Source organism: Silurus aristotelis, assembly GCF_946808225.1.
Source record: "Silurus aristotelis genome assembly, chromosome: 3".
Classification (NCBI taxonomy): domain Eukaryota; kingdom Metazoa; phylum Chordata; class Actinopteri; order Siluriformes; family Siluridae; genus Silurus; species Silurus aristotelis.
Window position 1 is genome coordinate 22,128,411 of NC_139576.1, and position 21,275 is coordinate 22,149,685.

Below are 21,275 nucleotides of genomic sequence, written 5' to 3' on the forward strand. Positions count from 1 at the left end.
CAAGGCCAGTGTGTGTGACCAGTGCTATCTGCGATTGTGTGCACAGGCCAGATGATCCTTCCTCAGACCCAGCCTAGTGCACATGACCTCAAGCCAGAGATCACAAGAGATTGCAGTAGTGTGGATTTTAGTAAGGTAAGAGTAGGATTTTGGGGCACCATGGCACTAAATGTCCCAGCTTCATAAATCAAACTTTTTCAAAGTTTACACTGATCATGTCACAGCTAACTGCCTCATTTTATATAATAATACACTTTGCACTCCCTTGGAATTATAATAATTATATTTATTTTTATTAAATTATTATAATTCCAAGTAAAAGATTTTTTATTTTTGAAGGGGTAATTTTTACATTAAGAAAATATGCTTGTTTTACTACTTATTAAAACATTTTAATACCGCTAATAAAAGCTTAGCAAAAAAATTTGAAATTCAAATATGAATATTAAATTGTCAGTTATTTCACAGCTATTATATTGACTCACACTTGCAGACTTTTCCTGAAGTACAGTAGTACTAATATATCTTCAATTTTTTTAATTCCTCCGAATATATATGTGCATAGGTTGTGCTTATGTTGTGACCATGCTGTGTCTGTAGATAGACCTGCACTTTATGAAGAAGATTCCTGCTGGAGCTGAGGCATCAAATATCCTAGTAGGGGAGCTGGAGTTCTTGGAGAAACCTGTAGTGGCCTTTGTACGTCTCTCACCTGCGGTCCTTCTCAATGGCCTGGCTGAAGTTCCTATAACCACCAGGTGATTGATATACTTAAACTCTAATATATAAACTGTAGGACACTGATCACTAACTGCAAATTAGCTGTAATTTACATAACTCTAACGCTCCCTTACAGGTAAATATTTTAAATACCTTGCTTTGTTTCTCTTGAAGTTGTAATGGCAAAGCCATTGTAATTGTGGTTGAGTTACCATTGCTAAAAAAAAAAAAAAAAGGCTAGTTGTCTTAATTGATATTTGTGTGTTGAAGTGTTTAATGATATCTGTTTAACACAGGAGTAAATTTGCCATGTAGAGAATACTAAGTTGGGCTTATTTATTTTTTTATTTTTTTATTTTTTTATTTAGTCTTATTATACTTTAGCTCTGTCAGGCAAATTTGGAGTTTCTTTCCAGATGTTGAGAAGAAAAAGTGAGACCTGCACCAGATGCTTGTTTCAAGGGTGCCAACAATGTGGGAGCTGTTTAACAATGACACTACTGAAATGTGATTAAAACAAGTCCTTCATCTGTGTTCCTTGTTTGTCACATTAGGCATCAAAGAATTTGCATAGATATGTGATGTGGATTTTTTCCCCTCATTTCAAAAATGGTTGTTAATAGTTCTTGACAGAATTACAAAAGTTGTGATTCTATATATTACAGCAAGAAGGGTACTTAAAAGGGTGAGGTATCATTACTTAATTTGTGTAGAAAGTTCAACAGACATGAGATGAAAGTTATTATAGCTATAATGACAATACAAGACAGTCAAGGGTTGGAATTATTTTGGAATGTTACAAAGAGAAGGCGTAGAAACATTCGGGGTGTTTGTTGCTGCAACTGACCACATCATGGTTTATTAAATTGTATGATTAATTATAAATTATTATAATTTTAATAAAATGTTAGTACTGCAGTTTAGCTGTGTTTGTTTTTCATGTACATCTTTTTACTGAAAGCTAAATTAAACATGAGATTATATGGATTTAATGTGAGACTTCAAACCAAAGCTAGAAACTCTATGAATGAAAGGAATCGTGTTAATATTTTGCATTACATCATTTATGCGATTGCTTGTATAATTTATTTTTGCAGGTTTCTTTTCATTCTTCTCGGGCCGCTGGGTAAAGGGCCACAGTATCATGAGATCGGCAGGTCCATCGCAACTCTGATGACTGATGAGGTGTGAAAACTGCTCATTTAAAAAACATAAATAACTTGATTCAGCATAGAAAAGAAATGTTTTTTTTTTAACAAAACACTTATTTGTTTTTCACACATCACACATGAAATCTGTAAGTGCGTTTTGGCTCGACGGTCCCATTTCACAAATGCGTTAGAAGCATTTTAGGAGCAATGCATCAGTTGTGACAGAATATATTTTTTCTAAGACTGGAGAGAATTGAGGGAGTCTGAGGCCTTTCACACTTCTGCTGATTCTCTCACTCCTTCCTCAAGGCGCTGAGGCACATTTCTGAATGCACATAATGACATGCAAACGCTTGCTCATTAGCTAGAATTTCACTTTTTAGTCTAGCAGCCAGTTACCCTGTTGCTATGGCAACATTGTAATCATGTTACAGTAAAAATAAATGCTAATATGTACCCTTTTTGATTTGAGTTGTACTAGCTGTTTTCTTTTTTTTTCCTTTTTGCTACTGTTGAGAGTTATGTAAATGTGTACTCATAGCGACAGTTTTGATTTCTTTATGGAAAGTGCTTGTAACTGAACGAAGCACTGTGACGTCCTAGGTGTTCCATGATGTTGCATACAAAGCTAAGGACCGCAATGATCTCGTGGCTGGAATCGATGAGTTTCTTGATCAAGTAACAGTTCTACCCCCTGGTGAATGGGACCCATCTATCAGAATTGAACCACCAAAAAACGTCCCTTCTCAGGTAAATATGTGTGGTTACAGATATATATATAATTAAGTTTATCTTGGTTTGATTTTAATAGATTGTATAAGTATGGATGGGAAATTATCCTCTGATGTAATATTTCCCGATGGGGCCTCTTTCAAGATGACTCCTCCCCTATCTGTAGGGAACAATCTAAGGTGAATTTAAGTAGGTCTGAATGATTGAGATTGCCCAAAACATAATTTTTCTCTTTAAGTTGCTGAATAATTATAGTTGATATTTGATATGTACACAGGGGTACATGTTTTCTGTCACTATGGCATAATTAGCATTGTCTTTTTTTATTAGGTACTCTGCTGGACACAAAAATATTCTGATCCAGAATAGATGACTCTGACATGAGTGCTCTTTCTGTATATGTGTGTGTGTGTGTGTGTGTGTGTGTGTGTGTGTGTGTGTGTGTGTGTGTGTGTGTGTGTGTGTGTGTGTGATAAACAGGAGAAGAGAAAAATCCCTGCTGTCCCCAATGGAGAGCTGGCAGAGACTGAGGAACATGGGGGGCATGGAGGCCCTGAGCTACATCACACCGGGAGGTGGGTATGGACAGTGTGTATGTGTGTGTGTGCGTGTACTTATGTTCATAAGTCAGTGTGTGAGTAAGCCAAAGTATGTGTGTTAAGCTAGTGACTGTGCATTTGAGTGAGGTTGGGAAGGTCAAAGCATACGTAAGAGAGAAATGAAGACCTTAAACATCGTAGCCTATGGGCTGTTTACTGTATATAAACAAATGCCATGGCACTGAAATCAATTTTCACAACTTTGAAATGAAATGGACGGATGCCACAGCTGACATTTGGTCACAGAGACTCCCCCCATGAGTGACAGTTTTCACAACTCGCCTCAACTTTCTCTCTTCTCATCACAACAGCCCCCTTCTGTTCTCAATTCGCTCTCTTTTTTTCCGATTCTCTTGCAACAATCGCATGCTAAATGAAACCTCATTAAGAATAGCTTTAACTTGACCGAATACAGAAGAGCAAGCCACGTGCAAACTCTTTATATGTCTTAAAATTATGACTGAAAATTATTATTTGATATTTTCATGCTAATAAAAAATTCTCAAATCACTTCAGATGGTAAGCTGGGTAGCCTGTATATTCATGAAGAAACCATTTACTTATAGTCATCATTGTCAGGATGATGTATAATTAAATGTGCACTGTAAATCCATATATTTTCATTTTAAAGTTTTATAATTTAAATTGACTTTTGCTTAAATGATAAAGACTCTCAATGTCCTGTGAACTCTAGGCTGTTTGGTGGGCTTTTTCTGGATATAAAGCGCAAAGCACCACATTACCTATCAGACTACACTGATGCCATCAGCCTGCAATGTGTGGCTTCTTTCCTCTTCCTGTACTGTGCTTGCATGTCTCCTGTCATCACCTTCGGCGGACTGCTGGGGGAGGCCACTGAAGGACGCATTGTAAGAAAACACATGACTAATAATGATTTCAGAACTAAATATTTATATGACGGTACGTTTATTTAGACTCCATAAGACACCAGAGTTCCCCAGAATGTCTAAAACTATGATATTAAAATCTTAACAATGCTTCACATTATGTTAAATGCATTCACTAGGCTATATAAAACCCCTCAGAACTATGGTTTAAATATTTTTATTTAATTCAGTCAAGCACATACACTCATTATACTAAGGCATGCATCATATTAAGTCATCCAGGTATACAAATAATTTTATTTATTAATTTCAAATTTTATGTGTGTGTTTAGAGTGCTATCGAATCTCTGTTTGGTGCATCGATGACTGGGATTGCGTACTCCCTGTTTGCAGGCCAGCCTCTCACTATCCTTGGCAGCACTGGTCCTGTGTTGGTTTTTGAGAAGATATTATATAAATTTTGCAAGTGAGGCTGCGTTTATTATTCATAGAATTAAACATATCTTACAGAAATGTCATTTTCCTTCATATTTACATACTGTAAATGTGTATGCCATTGCTTGAGATTTGTGTATGCCAATCTCTAATGTAAATAAAGTGCCTTCGGAGTCATCTATATTTATAAAGGACCTACCTGACTGTTGCCTCCAGTGCTAGTAAAACGGTTTGAATGGCTATTAGAATGTACACAGGTTAGAATCTAAAATATATTACTGAATAACAGAACAGAACAAAAGTGTTTTTGAGAGCAAAACCTTAAATGTCAACTCATAATTCTCACTTACCTTATACCTTATTCTCTTGCTTTATTTCAGAGAGTATGGGTTGTCCTATCTGTCTCTGAGGACATGCATTGGCCTTTGGACCGCTTTCCTCTGTCTTCTGCTGGTGGCTACTGATGCCAGCTCACTTGTTTGTTACATCACTCGTTTTACAGAGGAAGCGTTTGCTTCTCTCATTTGCATAATTTTTATCTATGAGGCTCTGGAGAAGCTGATCCATCTTGGCGAGACACACCCTTTTAACATGAACAACAACCTGGAAAAACTCACCACCTATTCGTGAGGGCACACATTCTTAAAAACACACTAATACACAAACACACACACAAACACATTTCTATATTTATTGCTCTCTCTCTCTCTCTCTCTCTCTCTCTCTCTCTCTCTCTGTATATATATATATATATATATATATATATATATATATATATATATATATATATATATATATATATATATATATATATATGAAAATAAATATAAAGCATGTTATTTTCTGCAGTTGTGCCTGTATAGAGCCTGTGAACCCCAACAATGCCACCCTGAATTATTGGGAGCAGAACAACATCACAGCATCAGAGATCTACTGGGAAGCTCTGGAAGTGCAGGTGAATATCAGCAGGTTAAACCTAGACCTGTTATTTTATTATACTCATCACATTAATTGATTGAAGGTAAAACCTTTAACGATTGACTCTCTTTAAAACTTAAAAAAACAAACAATAAAAGACCTTTAGGGATTTTTGTGTGATGTGCCATTTCATTTATTATTATTATTTTTTTTTAAAAACTGAATAAGTGTCAAAGTCAGGAAATTCAGTCAGTTATTCAGATATTCAATGGGGTCTAAAATATGCAGGTTCAATAGAAATACTACTTCTGTATAGTATTTGTTTTTTTTTGTAAATTCCATAACAAATCATATTTTAAGCAACAAAAGTAGAAAGTAGAATATTGGAAATCATGAATTTCAGAGTTTTTTAGTATGTGGTTTTTACATTAACGACAAAGTGCATTTGAACTCTCACAGACTCAACAAATTTGTGGAAAATCTGATACATAATTCTATAAAAGAATCATTTGGATCACATGATCCTTTCACTTTTTATATGAAGGAGTTAACGTGGTCAAAATCACTAATTTACTAACATTTAAATATAATACAAAAATGTGTCTTTATTCTTTCAAAATAAGACTTTCTCTTAATTTTCAGTTTTTTATTAAAAAATCTTGAACCAAACTGTACATAAAAAACACAATCACAAAAATTTGTCTCTTGTGTAAATGACACTTTCTGTCAGATGCAAACAGAGATTAAGGACATGTGGCTTGGATTATATCGGATTAGCCATGCCGCACAACTAAAAGCAAAACGTTTACCTCTGCTTTAGACTGGACGAGAGGATTATTAATGACAACAAAATACTATGCTACATCTATGTTGTGTAAGATAGAGATAGAAATAAAGCGAAACAGGGAGGGAGAGAGAGAGAGAGAGAGAGAGAGAGAGAGAGAGAGAGAGAGAGAGAGAGAGAGAGAGAGAGAGAGTGTTTATGCATCAAAGCAGATTTAAGTGCTTTATAAGCCTATATGCACAAATGTTTATCTTAATAATAATAATAATACACATTAGTAAAACTTATTTGTATATTACGGTTCTTCTAAGAAATCAATAGTTTTATTTTTGCCCTTTAAATCTATTACCAACCAAGTCTTTATTTGGAATGAGTTAATGAAATGCCTTGAAATTGCTACGATTGATTTGCACAAATTATGCAATGCCCTGTTAGGTTTACTAAATCAAGTTAATGTAAAATATACTGGATTCAAATTAACTTCGAAAGTTAAGTAATATATAAAAATGTGATAACTAATAACTATTACAACATCTTTAAAGTGAATTTAAGAGTCATTCGGTTGTATCTATTATTTATTTTATAGATTTTTTAAATAGAAATTCTTTGTTATATTGCACAGGACTGCATAGAGAAGAAGGGGATGTTTGTGGGCTCAGCCTGTGGGCCTCATGGTCCCTACAGCCCTGATGTACTCTTCTGGTCTGTTGTGCTCTTTTTCTCCACTGTGGCCATGTCTGCTTTCCTTAAAGAGTTCAAGACCACTCGATACTTTCCTACCAAGGTACTTCACTAACCACACATTCTTAGTGCGGCCAGGTTTTTTTGTGTGTGTGTGTGTGTGTGTGTGTGTGTGTTGCTCAGTTTTGTTATTACAGCTTGTAAATTCTCTATTTGAAGGAGACGTGCATACTTTATAATGATAAGGAGAATTGCCTAGCATATTGCATGGTTGTGTTGATTTTAGCTAGCACTTAATTACAGCCTCTCAGGGTTAGTGGTTCTATTCTACATCCCTGTACCATGTGTACACACCTTCGCCATACTAAGAATTACTTCTATAAATATTTACATTGTATATGGAATTCACCATTTTAATAAAGTGTGTGTGTGTGTGTGCATGTGTGTGTGTGTGTGTGTGTGGAAAATTAAAAGATATGAGTGGTGACAGAGGCTGTACTATGAAAGTTTTTTGTGCATTGGTTCCCTCTAGTGGAATATTAAGAAAATGACAGCGACTCCAAATTAAAACTAGATTTTATCAATTAATACTTAAAATAATCAACAAAGAAACTTTTCAGAGCCTGATAGAATTTCCAGTGTCTTATTTTATTTAGCATTTTCAAATGTCTGAAGTCATTATTTATTTTATTAGTAATCTGCTAAAAAAACTGTTATATATTATTTATATGTATAATAAGCAAATAAAAGAATATATATATATATATATATATATATATATATATATATATATATATATATATATATATATATATATATATATATATATATAATCTTTTATTTGTAAAAAAAAAAAAATAAAGAAAGAAATAAAAATAAAGGAAATAAAAATAAAGGAAATATGTTATTTATTTATGTTTGCTTCAGGTCAGATCAATCATCAGTGATTTTGCTGTGTTCATTACCATTCTGACAATGGTTCTGATCGACTATGCTATAGGTGTCCCCTCCCCCAAACTGCAGGTCCCTAACAAGTTTAAGGTGAGACTCACCTAAAAATGACATCTTAACATGGTTATCTAAATCCAGTAATATAGAAATGCATCTTGCATAAAGTGGTTGTAATGACAGTGACTATGTTGTGACCCAATTTAGCCAACAAGAGATGATCGAGGTTGGTTTATTAACCCATTGGGGCCGAACCCCTGGTGGACTTGCATCATATCAGTGATCCCTGCCCTTCTTTGTACCATCCTTATTTTCATGGACCAGCAGATCACTGCAGTCATCATTAACAGAAAGGAACACAAACTTAAGGTACTGATTATTTGACTTAATTATTACAGCATTGCATCCATGTGTAATTTAAATGCAAAGAATAAGTTTGAGCACATCTTGAACTAGCAAATTATTGGTTTCTAGTCAGTAGCATTACCAACTGAGCAGTTTAATCCCATATGGCTTTTGGAATATCGATACCGTCGCCAGAAAACCTTGTGAGTCCATTTTTAACAGTTTTGATTTTGTTTTACTTAAACTGAAAACTGTCACTCCGCTCTGTTCCCTATGGGCATGCTACAGATCTGGGAGTTAGAAATCATCTCTGTGCACCTTGGAGTTCTGTGATGATTTATCCAAAATGCTGTTTTTGGATTTTGTGATGTTTCTTGGGGTTTTTTCACAGCAGCAATGAAATCAGAATAAAACATTAATAGGTTTTAAAAAAGATTTATAGGTAAATATATTCCAGTTCACTATGATCAATCAAGACTTATAGCCTGGTAATCCCAGAAAGCTGAAATATGGGTTAATAGCATGGGATGGAGTTTGAATGCAAAAGTAAATTAATTATAATGATAATAATAATAACACTACAATATACAATACCTGAAAAAAATGGATTTAATTATTTTCCTCAAAATTATACAAATAATACCCCATAATGACAACATGAAGGAAGTTTGCATGAAATCTTAAAAAATGTATATAAAAACAAAAAACAAAAACAAAAAAACGCATACGCATGTATTCACAGCTTTTGCTATGACAAAATTGAGCTCAGGTGCATCCTGTTTACACTGATCATCCTTGAGATGTTTCTTCAAATTGATTGGAATCCACCTGTGGTAAATTAATTTGTTTGGATATGATTTGGAAAGGCACACACCTGTCTATATACGGTCCCACAGTTAACAGTGCATCATGTCAGAGCACAAAAAAGCAATGAAATCCAAGGAATTATCTGTAGACCTAGGAGACAGGATTGTATTGTGGCACAGATCTGGGGAAGAGGAGAATTGAAGTTCCAAATAAGCACAGTGGTCTTCGTCATCCGTAAATGGAAGACATTTGGAACCACCAGGACTTTTCTTAGGGTGGGCCGCCCGGCCAAACTGAGCGATCGGAAGAGAAGGGCCTTAGTCAGGGAGGTGAACAAGAACCCAATGGTCACGCTGTAAAAGCTCCAGCATTTTCTCTGTGGAGAGAGGACAACCTTTCAGAACAAACATCTTTGCAGCAATACTCACCTGGCCAATACCATTGATACATTGAAGCATGGTGGTGGCAGCATCATGCTGTAGGGATGTCTTTCAGTTGCAGGAATAAAATAAACATATAAATTAACATATATATGGAGTTACACAGTCAATAAAACTGAAACAAGTTAATGAAACACTAATATTTACATTATTATTAATAATAATAATAATAATTCCGGACTATAAAGCGCACCATATATAAGCTGCACCCACTTAATTTGACAAAGATTTTTATTTTAAACATAAATAAGCTGCACTTGTCTATAAGTCTACATTGAAACTAATGAACTTTACACAGGCTTTAACGAAAGACAGTGTCTGTTACACGGTGTAACAGGTGAAATATGTTGCGCTTACTTTAAGAGCAGAGCGGTATTTTGGGAACAGCCTGGCGCCGCATTTTTCCGCTATTACTGCGTGTGTGGAGACCGAGGAATATGTCCTTATTATTTTTTGATGCTCATTTCTAAGTTTCTTTGACTAACCCGTAACGCTGTTGCCAAGAATAATAAAAAAGCACGAGTTTTGGAAACCTGTCTGTGCTTTTATGATTTCTGTTGCAACTGGAGTTAGCGAGCTCTCCCATGACCCAGACTTAACGCGTTACAACAGCTTGTATCTAAACAGTAGCCGACCAAGAAAGTCATTGTTCCTTCCTTGTACAACAATTTCTCTCGGGAGTTTATCTTTTGGCATCGTCGTGTGTTTAAGAAAAACTTTTTTTCTCCTGATGCCGTGCAGCTTAGAACACAGGTGAGGTGCGTTTTTTCGTTTCCGTTTGGAAATTTCATTTGTCTAATTTTATGGGGTTCAGTTTTTTGGCTTAAAGTTTGTGAAACCGGGAAAAACCCGGGAAAAATTAATAAATTAGCCGCTTCGTTGTTTAAGCCGCGGGGTTCAAAACGTGGGAAAAAAGTACCGGCTTATAGTCCGAAAAATACGGTATATCCATTTATTACTTCTATAAGTAATACCAATAATAGTAGTAGTTGTTGTTTGTTTTCTCTGGTTGCTCTGATTGGTAATTTTGTGTTGGCTACAGAAAAGCTGTGGGTACCACCTGGATCTGTTCGTGGTGGGTGTGATGCTAGGTGTGTGCTCACTGATGGGGCTGCCCTGGTTTGTAGCAGCTACAGTGCTTTCAATCTCACATGTTAACAGCCTGAAGCTGGAGTCTGAGAGCTCAGCCCCGGGAGAACAGCCTAAGTTTCTTGGCATCAGAGAACAGCGGTTTACTGGTCTTATGATTTTCCTCCTGATGGGATGCTCTGTCTTTATGACCTCCGTTCTCAAGGTCAGCTCCTGCACTGATCATTCAGTTTCATGCTATAACTTTGGTAATGCATGCAAAGGATGTGTAATGAGCATTTCTATAAAAAACACTTAAAAAGCTTGTGAGAGTTCTAATATATAAAGCTGAATCTGTCCAGAATAATATTTAATGTTTAATAATGCTTACGGCTCAAATGTGGGATATACCAAATATGTTTATATATTTCTTAAATGATTGCAACAGTTAGAAAAAAACACATGGCCACCAGCTTCTTAAGAAAAGGTGTTGACTAATTGTGCCAGAAAAAGATTTTCACTTTCCCACACCTTCCACCAAGCAAGTAAAATCTTTTTAACCTTATCACTGCCTTTGAGATATGAAAAAATGGCAGCAAGGTGGAAGTTTTTTAAAATTATTAATATAGTGAGAATTTCACTATTTCAGCATTAGAGCAGCAATTTGCTTATTTACCATTTGTTTTTTTTTTTCAGTTTATTCCAATGCCTGTTTTGTATGGCGTGTTTCTCTACATGGGAGCATCATCACTGAGAGGAATACAGGTAACAAGCAAATACAAACAAATAAAAGCATTTAAATGCACTTCAACCTTTAATATGATGCCTTTATCAGTCTATAATCAAGACAAATTGAATAATAATAATAATGATAATCCTAATATTTTTTACATGTTGCTTTAATAAGTTTTTTGACAGGCTGAAGCTGTTTGGGATGCCAACTAAGCACCAGCCTGACTTCATCTACCTGAGGCACGTTCCTCTGCGGAAGGTTCACCTGTTTACCATCATCCAGCTCAGCTGCTTGGTGCTTCTCTGGGTTATTAAAACATCCCGTGCTGCCATCGTCTTTCCTATGATGGTACCATTTTTTTTTTTTTTTTAATGAGGAGATGGACAAATAGATTCCAAAGCATTAGAGTATGTAGAAAGGAAGAAACAGAAACAGTATTATGTGGTAGTGCAGTAAAGTGTAAACATTGTTGATACAAGACCAGACCTAAAGTGGCAGTTCAGTGTAAACAATGTAACCAGTGTAACATCAGGAATAAGGAAAGGCATTACGGCTCAATAAGCTAATCATATGCCTGGCTCAGAGCAATGTAGCAGAACAGAACAGTGTACTGTATCAATACAGTGATGAGTGAATTGCACTATATATACTGTAGCATATACTGTAATTAAGATTTTCCTTACACTCCATTCCAATATATGATTGCTTATTATATCTATATCTGTATTTGCAATAGAAACACGTTTTTCAACATGAAATATTTTACAGCTTTGAGCAAGTCTTTTTGTGTTGAAAAAGGAAGTAGCAAGTTTTTGCTCTAGATATTTATAGACATTTGGTACAGCAGGTACCAGCTTTAAGGATTTATAAGATTTTTTGCCAGCAGCAAGTTCTAGCTATGATGCCTATGTGTGTGTGTGTGTGTGTGTGTGTGTGTGTGTGTGTTTGTGTGTGTGTGTGTGTGTGTGTGTGTATTGGTTGTGCTGTTGGCAGGTTCTTGCTCTGGTATTTATCCGGAAGCTACTGGATTTTTTTTTTACTAAAAGAGAGTTGAGCTGGCTGGATGACCTCATGCCAGAAAGTAAGAAAAAGAAAATGGAGGATGCAAAAAAAGAGGTAAGCGTATGTTGCAAAAACACTGCAAATTCATTTGATGTCAGTATAAGATTGGCTATGTTTCTTACACAGTTACTGTGTGAAGTGGTTTTAGCGTTCTGCATTAGATCAGGAAAATGAAGGATGGGGGATCAAAAGGTGGATGAAGTTCTTGCTGGCATTACTGCAGAAAAAAGTGTCTCTCACATGCTTTTTCTCTTTCTCTCTTTTTCTCTCTATCTCTCTATTTGATTCTGCCAGGAGGAGCAAAGTATTTTGGCAGAAGAAGAGGGAGTAGTACAAGTGCCGTTGGAAGGACATTACAAGTGTGTGCCAATTTCACTGACGAATCGTTCAAAAATAGCTGCAGTCCATAGCATAATATTTTTCTACTACAGACATCAGATTTTGGCGCTGTTTGTGAAATGACTGATTTAGATTTTTTTTAGGGATGATCCATCGTCTGTGAACATTACAGATGAGATGTCTAAAGCCTCATTTGGAAACACTTGGAATGCTGTCAGCTCTGATGGCTCAAAAAAGTGAACCAACCACAAAAGGTTTGAATTATTATTATTATTATTATTATTATTAGATAATTCTATGTAAAGTACACATTTAAGCACTGCAGATATTTTCATATTGTGGCTTTCAATTGTGGCTTTCAGTGCCACCAGTTTGTAATTGTACATTACACATACAGTTTGAGTAAATTGCCACACTTTTTATTCTTGTTATTCTTCGTATCTGAAATTTATCTCAGTTGTGCCAGACCTCTTATTTATAAAAAAAAAAATTAAATAATAATATTAATAATAAAAAAAGATCTGGGCAATGAATATCAAATTAGTACTTAACTGGTGAAAACTGTGATCCTCTCAAAAAAGTATTAATTGAATGTTTGCAATGTAAATATATTTCAGCATCATCCTAAAACTTAAGCTGTTTTTTTTACTCTCCTAGATGTTGAGCACTTAAGGTAAGTTGACCTCACACTATGACCTGATATTTTCTGCTCTTTTCTAGTTTATCATATCCTTCATAATAAGAACTTGTTTGTGAAGAACTTGACCTTCCTTGTAGTATTCTGTGAACAGCATTTACATCAAATTGGAACTTTTGTTACTTAATTATTAATTATTGAAATTTTTTTTGTCAAATAATTCTAGTTCTATTGCTGGAAAAAAAAGAAAGGACATCTTGAATAAATGTGTTGCGTTTAATTTTGCCTCTTTTCTATTTATTTATTGATATTTTTTTATATAAATGGTTAAACAGATATGCACAATAGCCCTAATATACAGTGTGTGTATGTGTATATATGTATATATATGTATATATATATATATATATATATATATATATATATATATATATATATATATATATATATATATATATATATATATATGTATATATATATATATATATATATATATATATATATATATGTATATGTATATATGTGTGAGACCTGCGATGTTGTATGGTTTAGAGACAGTGGCATTGAGTAAAAGACAGGAGGTGGAGCTGGAGGTAGCAGAGCTGAAGATGTTGAGGTTTTCGTTGGGAGTGATGAGGATGGACAGGATTAGAAATTAGTTTATTAGAAGGACAGCGCATGTAGGATGTTTTGGTGACAAGGTAAGGGAGGTGAGATTGAGATGGTTTGGACATGTGCAGAGGAGGGGCATGGGGTGTATCGGTAGGAGAATGCTGAGGATGGAGCCACCAGGAAGGAGGAAAAGAGGAAGGCCAAGGAGGAGGTTTATGGATGTGGTGAGTGAAGACATGCTGGTAGTTGGTTTGAAAGAGGCAGATGTAGAGGACAGGGGGTATGGAGACGGATGATCCACTGTGGCGACCCCTAATGGTAGAAGCCGAAAGAAGAAGAAGATATATATAAAAACTTTCTTTCGGCTTCTCCCGTTAGGGGTCGCCACAGCAGATCATCCGCATGTTTGATTTGGCACATGTTTTTACGCTGGATGCCCTTCCTAACGCAACCCTCCCCATTTATCCGGGCTTGGGACCGGCACTAAGGCTTGTGCAATCCTAATGGCTGGGGTTGGTTCCCTGACCGGGGATCGAACCCGGGCTGCAGCGGTGAGAGCGCCACATCCTAACCACTAGACCACCAGGGGACCTACAAGAAGAAGATATATATATTTATTATTATTTTGGCTTCTCCCATTATATTAGGGGCGTAACACTTACACTTCTAACTTTTCGGTACAGGGCTTTCGGTTCAGTACACACGAGTACCGAATGCAATCATTTTAATGTGCGGAACATACCTAAACATACATAAAGTTTCCTGAGGAATGTATTAAGTGGCGGACCGCAAGTTTGTTTAGTCTCCGCCTCGCACTTTGATGCTAAAGAGTCAATAGCGCTAGCCTTAGCCGCTAACGCTAGCGCTATGGAGTCAAGATTCAAGATTTTTATTTGTCACAAACATGGTTATATGCAGGATACAAATTGCAGTGAAATAAAAAGTAAAAAAAAAAAAATCTTAAATCCTATGTCCAGTTTTAAGAATTTCTCTTAAAAGGAGAAAATCCTGACAATTCCACATATCAAGGGAGTGAATGAATGAAGGATGGAAGGAATTAAATCATTTGTTAAAGTATTCTGAAATAAGTAGAACAGTTAAGTAGATCATATCTTAAATATTCAAATGTAAATCACACTTACATACACATCTGTATTACCCGAATGGAGCGTATTTTCTTTAATCTACCGTAATTTTCGGACTATTAAATGCACCCAAATATAAGCCGCACCCACTGAATTTGACTAAGATTTTTATTTTTAACATAAATAAGCCGCACCTGTCTATTAGCCTACATTGAAACTAATGAACTTTACACAGGCTTTAATGAAAGACAGTGTCTGTTACACGGCGTGTATCTAAACAGTAGCCTACCAAGAACGTTATTGTTCACTGTCTTCCTCCTTCCTTTCACAACTATTTCTCTCAGGAGTTTTTCTTTTGGCGTCGTCGTGCGTTTAAAAATCACCACTGGTGAGTCTTTTCTCCCGATGCCATGCAGCTCAGAACACAGGTGAAGTGCGTTTTTTCATGCCCGGTTGTTTTCAGCGTGATGAATGATTCGCATTTCCTGTTGACAGTCCGAGTAAACGGCAGGTCAAACGTCAGAGGAACCTCATCCATATTTATGATGTGGTGCGGCCCATTTGATATAAAGAATTTCATTGGTTCACCTGAACCCGTTCGGCAATTTCATTGGTCTAATGTTATGGGGCTCAGTTTTTTGGCATGAAGCTTGTAAAACCGGAATAAACCCTGGAAAAATCCATTAATTAGCAGCTTCATTGATTAAACCGCGGGGTTTAAAGAGTGGGAAAAAAGTAGCGGCTTATAGCCAGGAAAATACGGTATTTAATTTGTGCTAATTTAATTAATTACTCTATTCAATCAATAAATATATTGTATTGAAAAAAAGATGTATAATGTATATTGAAAAAAGGATATTGCATTAATTTTATTTATTCTATTTTAAATTTTTATAAAATATTATTTTATATATTATTTTACCAAGGCATTTAGTTTAAAATTGTTTTAAAAATGTAAACTGTTAAAATGTTGATGATCACAAATATTAATAATAATAAACAGGGTTAATAAAAAAAATTACAAACAATTTATTATAATTTAATATATATAAAAAAATATATAAACTTTTACAAAATTAGTTAAACCGTCCAACAAATATATAAATTAATAAAAGGTCATGGATTAACAAAACAAAATCCACCAAATCTTTCATCAAACAAGTGTGTGTCAAGACCAGGAACAGTAAATTACTATTTGAAGTATTTTTAGTAGTTATTGGTTAAAATGTTGTTCAAAGTTAGCAGCTGGTGGTACTTTACAGGACAAGTGTATTTCTCACAGATTTTTCACTGCAAACTATTCTACAGTAATAATCTTAGTCTTTATTTTTGAATTCTTAATTAATTTATTTGGTTAATAAAGTTCTATTTAATTTCATTAACATTAAAATAGTTGTGATCATAGCTGGTTAATACCAACATCCAGCAAGAGCAATAAGATCCGTTACTATAGCAAATCTACTTATCTAATGTTCTTGTGTTCTTTATGTTTATATGTATTCCAACCAGGCACTTGTTTATGTAAACAGGTATTTTTAGAGAGTGTTTTAAAAGAGAACTTGCTTTGTCATCTTTGAATCTCTCGCCACTAGGAAGTCCCATGCTGCCATAATCAAATGCTAAACCTTTGCATCTCCGCAACAAGTCTTTTATGTCCAATCTCATTATACTGTTATTACAGGATTAAGCACCAATTTGCTACCAGAACTAAATTAATACAAAAATTGTACTCTGGACACAGTTATAGTGTTTGCTCTGTTAGGTGATAATTTATCTGGGTGAATCAAAAAATTTTTCCCTGACAGTTTACACACGGCCTGCAGCAGCAGTGAAGGGCAAGGACATGAAAAAAGAGAGCTTCAACATAAAGACAAGCCTCTGACCTGCATCTCTGTCACTGTGTTTTCTCACAAAATGTGCCATGTTCCTGCTCCTATATGTCTTTGTTCATTTTACTTTAGTCTTTTAATAGATTTTTGTCAATACTGTACGCATGTTTGAAAATGGTCAGTCTCTTTATTTATATGTCCGTTCTGTTTACTAAAATAAAACAATACCAGCGGGTGAAGGTGAGAAATAATGACTCATATAATAATAATGAATCAGCGTGTTTTGAAGATCATAGAAACTATTCTAAAGTCTATTTTTTATTTTAAATGGATTTATATGTATTTTCTATGTTTTGTATTTGTAAATGTTACAGTCTCCTCCATGTTATCCAACATATAACTAAACTAAACTAGAAGCTGTAACAAATATTATAAAGACAGATAGATGTAACCCATGAACATCCATGTTATGATATACATGATGCATTGTTTATCATTTTCATCATCATAGTTAATATTAATGCTGTATGTATTGGATTCTCATTATTTTGAAGTAGAATAAAGGACAAACTATAGTGCTTATTTTATTTTATTATAAAAGTATTACCTCAGAATAGAGGCTTAGGCTATTACAGTGCAATTAAAAAACTAATTTATCATTTAAATTATATATTTGTTATATTTTCAGATGTTAATAATGTATACTGAGGTGTGTATCTGATTTATGTTGATTCATCTAGAGAATGATTTTGTAGTTTGTGTGTTGATTTTGTCAAAATGCCAAAGTCCAAATAGATTTTCCTGATATCTCAGTAATTGTTTGATATCTGATCAAACAATACCACATGGCAGTTTCTCATTACCAGTATTTTAGATACAGGAACATTTTCTTTACAGTAAGCTTTATCTCTGTGTTGTGGAAAGCAGATCTGTCTCAAAAATAACAGAAATTAGCTTTAAATATTCTGAATGGCATTTCGCTACAGGTCATATTCTTCAGCTAGAGGTGTTTCTGAAAGACTCTATCGAGGCCATAATTTAAATTAGGTATAAATGCAGTATTAATCTGGAATGGCAAAATAAAAGGTTTGTTGTTGTAGATTTACTTAGTAAATACTTTTTCATCTGTACATTCTTGCACTTTTAGGATTTAGAATTTTTCCTCTAAAAGTAGAATCATTCAAACTATAGTCCTTTAGTACGTTGATGTGCTTTTTTTAATTTATTTTAATTTTTTGCTTTGATGTTAGTGGTCATTAAATAAGCAGTTACACCAAGCATTTTTCCCAAGGAGGAACATTAACCATTTGTTGCATATTTTTTCCTCAAATGTTTCATTAATTTATTGAAATTTGTTTGTTTTGATCTAGTAAAATAATATAATAGCATTTTAAAATCTATCTTAGATGTTATTGTTTGTTATTAATGTATAACTAATAAATAAAAATGTATAATCTCTGAGGCTCGCTACGTATCTGTCATATTACTATAACCAGATGTAGCATGAATTTCCCTGAATGAATGAATAAATCTCTCTCTCTCTCTCTCTCTCTCTCTCTCTCTCTCTCTCTCTCTCTCTCTCTCTCTCTCTCTCTCTCTCTCTCTCTCTCTCTCCTTACATATATAAAATATAAAAGTTTTGAATAAGATTAAGATCAGTTTTCTTTTCAGGGCACTAAATTTGTACCAATACATGTCTTTATATACTATGATTTGTGCATAGGAAAATTGTCATACTGTATTAGATTTGCAGTTCCTTAGTAACAGTTAAGGGGAAATTGTAATGCTACAGCATAGACAATTTTAGACAATTGTGTAGTTCCAACTCTGTGGCAACAGTTTGAAGAAGAACCATATTTGGTTGTGAAGGTCAGGTGTCCAAATATTGTTGCCCGTTTTGTGTATTCAAAACACACAAGACCATTAGTATAAGGAAATTAAAATTTTCGATTTAATTTCTGTTAACCTTTATGGTGGTTCCATTTGTATGGGAACCATGATTAATTTAATAAAACATCTGTATGTGAATCAACTTTTAGAAATATAAAAGGTCAATGCACCACAACCTCCTCTGCATGTTAGTCTAAAAATTATATGAAATTATCACAAACTGTCACGTGTTAGTGTACATCTTATTTTTTGGAATTATTTGTGTGGAATTATGCCAGTTTTCTTATTTGTCATATACTTACTATGTTTGAAAGGATTTCCTTTGCTTAGCATGCATGATAATATTTTCTAAGGAGATTTGGAAATAACATAAAGCACAAAAAAAGACAAGTGAGTAGGCAGTCTTGTTTTCCCCTTTTTTTCTCAGCAGATGGTGTGAAGTGTCAGCTGACAGCTCAGAGAGAGGCTCAGTCCCTTAAGCCCCTCACTTTCTGGCTCCCTCACTCTCTACTCTGTATCTCTCACTGAGTGACATCTCCTTGCTATGCTAACATACTTCTGTCATAGTGTCATGCTAGACATAGCGTAATGAACCATTTAAACATCATGTCCACAGGGTAGACAACTATTAGTCCTATTTATTCTTATAAATCTTGCTGACAGTATTGTTATGGGTGATTGACTACTGCCATAAATGTGTTGATTTGAAAAAATGCACTGCATGATAATTACAAATGTAAAATCAGTATTTGTTGCCCACTTTTGGCTGAATAACTAACCTTTCTTAAAAGCATGAAAATTTAATTTACAGGAATACATGTCCCCAAGAATGTATAATGTGCTCTTGCACTCATGCAACTTTTAAAGTGTTACTTAAAGAATTGAATGTGCAAGTCTTTTCCTAAAACTAATCTGTTAACATATTTTAGAAGTTATATAAAATGCAATAGTGACTTACATTGTTCATCTATGGAAGAACAAGTAACAGAATTACCAGAGCCCATCCAGAGGATTAATAAAATGTGCCACAGTATACAAATAGTTCCCAAATCTACCATTTTCTCAAAACATGCCAAGCATAGACAGGAATTACATCACAGTGCTTAAGTTCAGCAGAGATTTATTTAAACACATTTTGTTTTAGGCAATGACACCACAGTTCCATATAAAATATGGTAGGTGGAATAGGATGGTTCAACCGAGTGTCGCCGAGTGTCTCTTTCCAGTGTAAATGGTATGAACTGCTTATCTCATGCTGTAGGGAGCTTCTCTACTCTCGTCTTACTCTCCCCATTTTCAGCCAGGACACAAACTCCTTGGCTGCCTGGTCCTGCATGTATGAACTCACATCGCTGGTATATGTGCCGTCTGCATGCCGTCTTGTGTGGGACCTAATAAAATAACAGTAGCATTACGAAAGTAAATGTGTATTGACAAAAAACAGCTACCCATTAATTATGCGGATGTAGCAAAATGCTATCAAATTTAACTAAGATCTGAGCTTAGAAATGTATAGAAAACAACGAACATGTAGACAGTGAGAGTAAAAAAAAAAAAAAGTAGTGTCAGCCATTTTAAATCAATGTTAAACAGAGGTATAGTGGAAAATTGTGTTTGAGGGAAATAATTCAATACATACCCACTTCTCTTTGAGTTCATCAGCCATTGTATGAAATCCTGAGCTCTTCTGGTCTCCAGATATTTGCTGTAATCGTTTGAGAATGTTCCTTCTGAGTGCCTCTTCATGGTAGTTGGATTATTGAATAGATTATCTTCTAACATTACACTGAAAAGATAGTAATAATAACAAACTTTCCCCTCAAAAAAGGCAGGGCAAGAAACAAAATTTTTTCCAAATTATCCAAATATATAATATGCACCTAAAAAAAACACCTCTATTCCATTCTCTCTACAACAAAATCTTAGTCTTACCGAGAGTTGTCCTCTGTGTCTTCAGTGGGATTTTGCCAACTGCTTTGCACAATGATAAGCAGTAGAAGTCCTGCCAAATACTGGATGCTCTTCATTCTGCTCTCTGGAAATTACTAATCACATTGAGTACATTATAAGATTAGATGCTAATCATATGAATTAAAGTATCAAACATGATTAGATTGATGCAACAGGTTTTAATCAAAAGTTTAAATTCTTTGAAAGCTCTACTTACTTGTAGATCAACTGCAAAAGAAAAAAACAGAATGATGACAGAGAGGATGTTGGTGTTCGCTGGTGTCTTATCAGGCTTCCAGGAGTGTTTACTTGTTCCTGCCCAGCACGGTGTGTCTTATATAGAGAAGCCCATTCATCGACAGGTAGCTCTGGTAACACACACACACACACACACACAAACACACACACACACACACACACACACACACACAGACACACACACACAGACACACACACACACACACTTGCATCTACCTGTTACTCTCAATCCATTAGTCAAGTCTCCATTTCAATGCACTGGACATATTTGCAGTGTGATAAACGAGGTGCAGCAATGTCCATGCAAACTCAAAACTGTCACTAGTGAGCAGAGATCAAACATAATGCCATCCTGACAAATACAGTGATTCATTTCAGTTTCCAGGAAATTGAGTAGTTTCCAC

At 34.9% G+C, this 21,275-nt stretch overlaps 2 protein-coding genes across 4 annotated transcripts in view; one reads left to right on the forward strand and one right to left on the reverse strand.

The window, feature by feature from the left end:
* slc4a10b (solute carrier family 4 member 10b) overlaps nucleotides 1–18,232 on the forward strand; it is a 58,986-nt gene extending 40,754 nt beyond the window's left edge. For all 3 annotated transcript variants that reach the window (XM_083537989.1, XM_083537988.1, XM_083537990.1), the window contains 20 exons: nucleotides 47–135; nucleotides 601–758; nucleotides 1,818–1,905; nucleotides 2,475–2,621; nucleotides 3,084–3,178; nucleotides 3,897–4,071; nucleotides 4,383–4,516; nucleotides 4,866–5,111; nucleotides 5,335–5,440; nucleotides 6,810–6,971; nucleotides 7,796–7,909; nucleotides 8,024–8,185; nucleotides 10,451–10,702; nucleotides 11,173–11,241; nucleotides 11,384–11,557; nucleotides 12,203–12,325; nucleotides 12,566–12,630; nucleotides 12,754–12,864; nucleotides 13,268–13,283; nucleotides 16,750–18,232. In XM_083537989.1, the coding sequence (XP_083394115.1) occupies nucleotides 47–135; nucleotides 601–758; nucleotides 1,818–1,905; nucleotides 2,475–2,621; nucleotides 3,084–3,178; nucleotides 3,897–4,071; nucleotides 4,383–4,516; nucleotides 4,866–5,111; nucleotides 5,335–5,440; nucleotides 6,810–6,971; nucleotides 7,796–7,909; nucleotides 8,024–8,185; nucleotides 10,451–10,702; nucleotides 11,173–11,241; nucleotides 11,384–11,557; nucleotides 12,203–12,325; nucleotides 12,566–12,630; nucleotides 12,754–12,850 (2,456 nt within the window). In that variant the 3' untranslated portion in view covers nucleotides 12,851–12,864; nucleotides 13,268–13,283; nucleotides 16,750–18,232. The remainder of the gene's footprint in view (nucleotides 1–46; nucleotides 136–600; nucleotides 759–1,817; nucleotides 1,906–2,474; nucleotides 2,622–3,083; nucleotides 3,179–3,896; nucleotides 4,072–4,382; nucleotides 4,517–4,865; nucleotides 5,112–5,334; nucleotides 5,441–6,809; nucleotides 6,972–7,795; nucleotides 7,910–8,023; nucleotides 8,186–10,450; nucleotides 10,703–11,172; nucleotides 11,242–11,383; nucleotides 11,558–12,202; nucleotides 12,326–12,565; nucleotides 12,631–12,753; nucleotides 12,865–13,267; nucleotides 13,284–16,749) is intronic.
* A 1,534-nt stretch (nucleotides 18,233–19,766) lies between these two features.
* Nucleotides 19,767–20,930, reverse strand: gcgb (glucagon b). The gene is made up of 4 exons (XM_083537893.1): nucleotides 20,831–20,930; nucleotides 20,596–20,708; nucleotides 20,303–20,449; nucleotides 19,767–20,054 (listed from the first exon to the last, which is right to left on the reverse strand). Exons 2-4 carry the CDS (start codon nucleotides 20,688–20,690, stop codon nucleotides 19,934–19,936), a joined length of 363 nt encoding a protein of 120 aa, XP_083394019.1. The 5' UTR covers nucleotides 20,691–20,708; nucleotides 20,831–20,930; the 3' UTR covers nucleotides 19,767–19,933.
* Nucleotides 20,931–21,275: the final 345 nt, after the last annotated feature.

What these genes read in the sequence shown, in the direction of transcription:
- gcgb (XM_083537893.1), bottom strand. Translation starts at nt 20,690, where the DNA reads ATGAAGAGCATCCAGTATTTGGCAGGACTTCTACTGCTTATCATTGTG. An exon ending in GACACAGAGGACAACTCTCG is followed by an intron (nt 20,450 to 20,595) that starts GTAAGACTAAGA and finishes CTATCTTTTCAG; the next exon opens with TGTAATGTTAGAAGATAATC. An exon ending in ATGAACTCAAAGAGAAGTGG is followed by an intron (nt 20,055 to 20,302) that starts GTATGTATTGAA and finishes TTATTTTATTAG; the next exon opens with GTCCCACACAAGACGGCATG.